We start from the raw sequence: 7,403 nt of genomic DNA on the forward strand, positions 1-7,403 counted from the left end.
ATCTTGTTGGTGAGTAATTTATAAATATTTCTATAAACACACTTTGAATCTTGAGATTCAATTTATCTAAACTTTTTAATATAAAAAATAATAAAAATATTGGTGTATTATTATTTAATTAATATAATATTATATATAATAAGTTTATTGATTTTTATAAGTCAAACTTAAAATGTGGTACAAAATAAAGTTAAATAAATTTTTTATTCTTATAAATAATTTGAAAATAATCCAACTTGACACTACTACATGAATTTAATTGTAATTCACATCACCACCATCACATGTATTCTAATCACTACCATATGAATGTCTTAGTGTTTTGATTATGTGTTAAAACTCACGTTCAACGGAAAAAACATGCATTTTAAGGTACAAAAGCTAAAGCAATGTGAGGGTAACAGTTTTTTTTTTTTTTTTCAACGCCAGTTGCGTTGAGTGCAACTGGTTCGCAAATAGTTGATGTATGCTATGTTTATTTTGTGGAGTAAGTTTCCATTAATTAGAATGATCACTAACTGAATAGTATGAATATGTGGAAACTGACCCTCGAAAATATATATAACCGCCAGAATAGAACAGTCCAGCGATCAATACCTAAGGACTAGCTCGACTTAAGTGTGGTGGTATATTCAATATGTACTAATATCAACCTCTAGGTTGCATTAAATTAATAACGTGGATGATTTGAAAAAGGTTATGGTGTTATACATACTATGAAATGAGAAAAGTCCATATGGTACGTTAAGTGATATTTGATTTGACGAAAATGTGACAGTTTCTACAGTTTGAGGAATAAAAGAATAAAACAAGCTGCATGAATCAATTTAACAGGACAAATTTGCCCCAGTTCAGACACTACTAAGACCGAGTAACGTTCAATCATCACTGCACGGTCGAAATAAACTAAGCAAAGTTGAGTGGTATCACTTTTCTAATTAAACTGTGTGACTATTTACAAATAGGAATATTGGTGTTCAAGCAGCATTCATAGAGGTTGAAATGAGAACGTGAGCTAAAAATTGCATCCCGTCCTGGATTTTACAAACCGCTGTGGTTTGTTCAGCTCGAAGGTGCTCAGAGAAGGCAGTGGCTTTTTCCTGAACTGATTTCTGGGTAACAACTGAATGAGACTCAGCAGTAACAGCTTTAATGGCAGCTTGATAGGCCTCAGTTACATCAGATATGCCTGATAAATACATTCCAAGCGCCAAATGATGAACATAAGTGAGCATAGAATGATCGAAATTTGTGGCATACAAATACAATGGACATACTTCAATATGTGTTATGATAATAAAGGGAGGAATAGTAGACAACCAACCTGTAATAAAACTGTTGGAAACGGCTTCCACATATCCTATCATTTTTTGGGCATTTATTCTTATGATATTAGCTTTTGCAGAAACGTCTTCAGGCCACTCGATGTTTGCCTTATCATCATCAGCTTCATCCTCAGTGTTGTTGGCACGAGAAATGATGGATTTGCCAAGCACTAGCAGTTGAGACACCACAAAACAGCACATTTCAGATAGTCTCTGCAAAGAAAAAGTAGCACCATTTATTCACTTTTACAACAAACTCATGTGATAAGAAGAATAAATTTTGCCAACAGATTCTATAATATTTTCTCGTACATGAACTCCCTCAGAATGAAGCGATTCCAATCTTGCAGTAGTTCTCTGATGTATATCATTAGCAGCCAGTCCAGCCAAGGCATTAGTGAAACTGCAACAGGTAAAAAGGCATCACATATAGCATATAATATAGTGAAGTGAAAAGAGAGCTTCCTTAATCTATATATGTAAATGGTGAGCTTGCATAATGATCAGAACCACTCAGAAAGACCGGGGATCATAAAGTGAGAGGGGGTAAGAAATTAAATGTAATATTATATGAAATCATTTAAGCTTTTGGGATAGCTTGCACGTGACAAATCAGAGCCTCTGCGGTCAAGTAGTTTAGATTCGATCCTTGCCTACCACCCTCCATTCTAATAATAAGTAGAATTATAGACCAAGCGTAGCTGCACATTATCATCCAAGGGCTCTAGCATGTGAGGGCATGTTTTGGATATAAAGTAAAACCATTCATGGGTCTTCTCTTCACCTAATGGCTTTTGGGATAGTTGGCTCATGACACTCGTAGTAAAGTGATAAACAAACATTTCAAACTTGGTTGCTTTTACTAATCATGTGCCCGTAATTACATGTTATCTATCTTATCCTGCATACAAACATCTAAATTATCTACATGTAGATTTTCTAAACCCATACTTTTACATCCTTGCCGATAGAACTGCAACCATTCTTTTGGTTCATAGAATTGTAATATTTTACCATATTAGAAATGGACCACTTTAAACTCAAATTTTTGGCAGCAATGGTAGTTGAATAAAACATCAATAATTATGAGGCCAGTTAAATTACCCTGCGGCCATTTCAGCAGCCTTGCCAACACTAGAATCGTGTAAATTCTTCATCTCATCACTGCTTCCCTCATTTCCTTTCTTTATTGTCTTTCCCTTGTTTGAATCAGCATTGCTTCTACCAATATCAGTACTCAAATTAAATACTTGTTGGACCTCTTTAAGCTTCCCATCATATACAGACTTTTGCTCAGCTGATAGCTTTGCTTTTCTTCGGTTAAATAACAATGCATAATGACTAGACAAAGCCTCCAGTTCCTGAGTAATGCATATGAAATAATTTGTCAAACCAAAATCTAAAATAGCACAATTTAAAGCATAAAAAAAGTGTTAAATTTATAGGGATTTAGGTGGAGATGGAGGAAAAAAGAGAACAAATTCTTGAATAATAGAATATAATGCAATGCACAACCCTATTCATACTAATAATAGACTTCTAAATTCTAATTCTAAACAAAATAAGGAAACCACTTATAAGAGAACTTTTTGGTCTTAGGACCCTAAGTATCTAGAAGCCACTTTGAACCCCTAGCTAATCCAAGTTGAGCTGGATGGACTCACTTAAGGAAGCAAATCTCTCCTAGCACCTATTTTATTCATTCACATGAGTTGAAACTCAAACTAGAGACCTTGCTTAAGGGGGACCAAGCTTCTTGTCACTTGGATTAATACGTGTTGGTTCAAGAAAATCACTTAAGATACTCTAAAATATTCTATAAGATACAGAAATGATATTATGAGAATTTTTATATATCTTTTGACAATAAGAATACCTCCAATTGTTCTGGACCTCCATAAATGTAAAAGCATCGATCAAAAGTCACTTCCTCTGATAATTGATCCTCATCATTTTCTTCTTCACCTTCTTTTTTATCTTTCTCAACTTCAATTCCAGTTTCACTGATTAATAAGTCCATTGTCTCCTTACCAACATATTCAAGCACTTGCATTCCCTTTGCAGTAAAAGCTTTTCCTGTCTGTAGCACAATGAATAGAAGAAATATGCATGTATATTTGTAATTACTGATAATGAATATCAAATGAAGAATGACAATTTTTCCAAACCTCTAATAGAGAAGATGCATTAGCACCTGCAGCTCCTGGCCCATCATGCTTTGGAGATCCTGAAAGATTTGTTGCAGAATTCTCGAGCCTACAGAACACAAGGACATCATTCAGGTTCATGGCCTTTAAACACAAAGTTTGTTGAATAATAAGAAACAATCGCATCTTTTATGATACTAGTGAAGCATTCTAAAATTAAACCTTGCACAGTGACTTGGATGGAATACTAAAGGCAGCACAAGGCTTCCATTGAATATCAACGAATACCAAGAACAAAATGCAGGAAATTATAGAAAGGTCATGGTTTTAATTAAAAAATGAAACATTTTTCTCAGTCAACAGTAGTCAGATCTATAAATTAAAAACAAGACAGCAAGAAAAGAAAAAAGAAAATATAGCATATTTGAAGCAAACAAAGAGAGAGGAGTAGTTTAATGCAACTATAATACAGATATATCTATACCAGAAATTTGAGGAACGCTGAATGACCTAAAAAAAGTATTGGCAGAACACCAGAAAATAAGCGAATATTATTAATGAAAGTAGAAAGGAGCTCTTACAAGGAACCACCAGAGCCTATGCTCCTCAGAGAAAACTATTTCTCTGCCAACAATAACCAAAATAACTTGTAGCATTTTCCTATTACTATATTTGAAGTATTTTTAAAATTAATTCAACATATATCTTAACATGTATCCTAGATTTCCATGCTGTTGTACATGCATAATATTAGGTACAACAGATGCACCATTCTAAATTCTCCTTTGAGTATGTCCCTATTGCTTTACATATGCAGTACAGCCAATACTTAACCAGTGAACAGACTGCCTACAGAAGCCATTCCTTTCTAATTGTGTATTGTATATTAAGTACAAAGAACAAGCACATAAGGACAGAGAAGGGACAGGGTTAATGTCCAGAGTACAACTGCAGGTCACATGTATAGTTCAATTCCAACAAATTCTACTTTCTATAATCAAGTGCAACTAACACTAATCAATGTTTAACACAACCAAACAACTTTTTAGTTTTCAGCTACTTCTGAGATGATATCTTATCCTCTGCCATTTATATTTTTCTCTCTCTTCTCTGATAAAATTTCCTCCTTTATAAAAATAGAAAAAACAAAAAACCCATACCAACCAATGCTAAAATGTTGTTGACTTAGAAAGATAATTTTGAAGGAAACTGCAGGGTGAAATAACCCGAACTACACTGAGTAAATCCATCCACATCAAATCACAAGATACCACACTCCATCCTCAACCAAAACACAGACATCAATTTATCCCATAATCATATAACAGCATGAAATAATATGCTAAATTCATCTATCCATAGCACTCTAATCCTGAATGTCGGGCAGTAAAGAGACAACAAGAGCATAAGCTCAGTGTTGTAGATGAGGTAACATGATGGATGAGTAAACATATAAGATGGGAACAAGAATAAATACAAAGTAGACGTGGAATCTATTGAGGAAAAGATGGTAAAATACAATTTATTAACTACTCCATACAAGGATTAACTACAGTAGTAGTTTGCAGGTCCTTTTGTCTAAAGTGAAGCACATGTTGGCCCATTACTTAGTTCACTTTTAAAAAATAGCATAATACAATACTGACACTAGTTACATATTTTCAAGTAGCATAGATGTTTATCTCCTTCAAAATATCAACATATCACCATCAGAACAATGATCAGTGACTAGACATACAGAAGAACCCCCATGTGGGTCAGTGTAAAAGTAAATAAATAAATAAAGCAATGAATTATACCGCTGAACAAAATCAGTGCCCCCTCTCCATGCATTTCCTAAAGCACTCCATGCCCCCGAAGCAAAAGTCTCCACAGAGTTATCAAAAACCTTCAAACCCTACACACATTAAGGAGATCAGGTATAAGTGCTTAATGGATGAGTACAGTCTACCTAAAAGAATACAATTTGCATTCACAAATAAAGAATTATTATTTTTCCCTGATAGAACAGTGTGACAGAATTACACCATCAATGTCACTAACAAATCACAACTCACGACAATCATGAGAAAAAACCAAACTTATAAGAGCCAATACCTATAGGAGCATATTCAAGAAGCTAGATAGTATAGGTTTCAACAATCACTCAGCAGAAAAAATATCAGTGTAAAACAATAAAAGATGAGCAAAAGAGATGGTGACTAGAAAATCGGCATATTTGCTAATTCATAGCAAAGTCATGAGAATAAATCTGCATAATATGTGCAGAGTTAGATGCTTAACTTCACTAATAATCTAACATCTAAATTGCAAATTAACCCACCCCAACCCCCCAAGGGAAAGTATCCTTTTATGCTTGCCTGGCTAAGAAGTGACTCTTCACTAGCTTTCTCCAATCTTTCCAGAGCAGATTTACGCAGTTTGGAACCCTCATCGTCACTTTCCTTCTCAGCTGCAGATCCTTCATCTCCTTCATACTCTTTTTCTGAATCTTCATCTTCGTTTTGCAACTCTGCAATGCTCTTTGATGCAGTCTCTGCAACTACAGCAGCCTGCATTTCAAAACACCATTAATTCACAATCACAACAAATAATTTGATGCCCACCTAATGATTCTTCCTCACAGCCCTCCAAATCAAAATAATTTTCAAGATATTAATGCCTCCACTTTTTCATTCAATATTATCCATTTTAAGCAATTAATATATGATCTATTAGAAGAAATAAAGCACCAATATTTTCCCATGTATCAAGAAAAAAAAAAACATCAATCTCTTTCCCACATACCCATTTTGACCCCAACCAAACATAACCCTTATCTAGATTCTAGTCTTTCAATCATTCTTCCTAATAATCCTCCACAACTAAATAACTAATGCCTCTACTTTTTCATTCAATATTATCTATTTTAAGCAATCAAGATAGAATTTATTGGAAAAATAAAGCATTAATCTTTTTCCCACAAATCCATTTTCACTCCAACCAAGCATAACCCTTATATAATCTCCAACAAAAACAAATTAAAATAAAATTATAAAACAATAAAATCTACATGCTTTGTAGAACTAGATAATCTCACACTGACGAACTGGACAATCCGCTAAATTAGTAACATTTTAAAAAAAAAACATTGACCGAAAACACCTAATGCAACATATTTCGGAAATCCGATAAGCCCAATTTCATGATAAAATTATTGCAAAACAATGAAAGCAATAATAAAAAGGGGAAAACACATTTAACACACAAATCAAAAAATAATTCAGATAAGCCCAATTTCATGTTAAACGGCGCATTTTTGTGTAGTTTGGAAACCCACATTGCGAGAGATCTCTTCGGCGGCAACAGCGGCGGCCTTCTGAAGATCGGAGAGAAACGAGAGCGGCGAAAAGCCCCACCCGCCAGACGACGGGTTAGGGTCTTGTCGTTTTGGCGCAACTTCCTCGTCGTTGTCGTTTTGCTTACTCTCGGACTGCTGCGTTTTGTCGTCCATTCTTTTGGGAGATTCCGATGAGAGAGAGAGGTTTTGTTGGTGTGCGTGAAGAGAACAGAAATGAGAGATTTTATAGTTCCTTACGCAACATTATACATTCGATCTGTTGTGTTGTGTTTGTGTCGATTTTATTTTGGAGTTGGATGAAGGATGCAACTGTGTGCTGGCAAAAGCAATGCGATGCTATGCCAAACGTCGTTTTTCGAGGTTTTAAGCATACGAACGACGGAATAAGTCGACGTCGTTTTTGCGTCACATTTATGTGTGTGTTTAAGTGAACATCACATTGTTGTTCGGCGTGTTAAGTTAAATTAAATTAAACTAATCAACTTTAAAATATGCCCTATTTAATTTAGGCGACTTATAGGGTTGAGAAACCAATAAATGCCACATGAATCCAATAAGTTTACCGGGTATAGAGGGTAATTGGCGTTTTAA

At 34.6% G+C, this 7,403-nt stretch overlaps 1 protein-coding gene across 1 annotated transcript; it reads right to left on the reverse strand.

The window, feature by feature from the left end:
• Positions 1 to 735: 735 nt before the first annotated feature.
• Positions 736 to 7,181, reverse strand: LOC114419393. The gene is made up of 10 exons (XM_028385042.1): positions 7,026 to 7,181; positions 6,792 to 6,994; positions 5,833 to 6,024; positions 5,272 to 5,369; positions 3,494 to 3,581; positions 3,202 to 3,405; positions 2,430 to 2,686; positions 1,638 to 1,728; positions 1,325 to 1,538; positions 736 to 1,189 (listed from the first exon to the last, which is right to left on the reverse strand). The coding sequence occupies exons 2-10, from the start codon at positions 6,963 to 6,965 to the stop codon at positions 978 to 980; spliced, it is 1,530 nt and encodes a 509-aa protein (XP_028240843.1). The 5' UTR covers positions 6,966 to 6,994; positions 7,026 to 7,181; the 3' UTR covers positions 736 to 977.
• Between the last annotated feature and the right edge of the window lie 222 nt (positions 7,182 to 7,403).

Source organism: Glycine soja, chromosome 7, assembly GCF_004193775.1.
Source record: "Glycine soja cultivar W05 chromosome 7, ASM419377v2, whole genome shotgun sequence".
In the NCBI taxonomy this organism is placed as follows: domain Eukaryota; kingdom Viridiplantae; phylum Streptophyta; class Magnoliopsida; order Fabales; family Fabaceae; genus Glycine; species Glycine soja.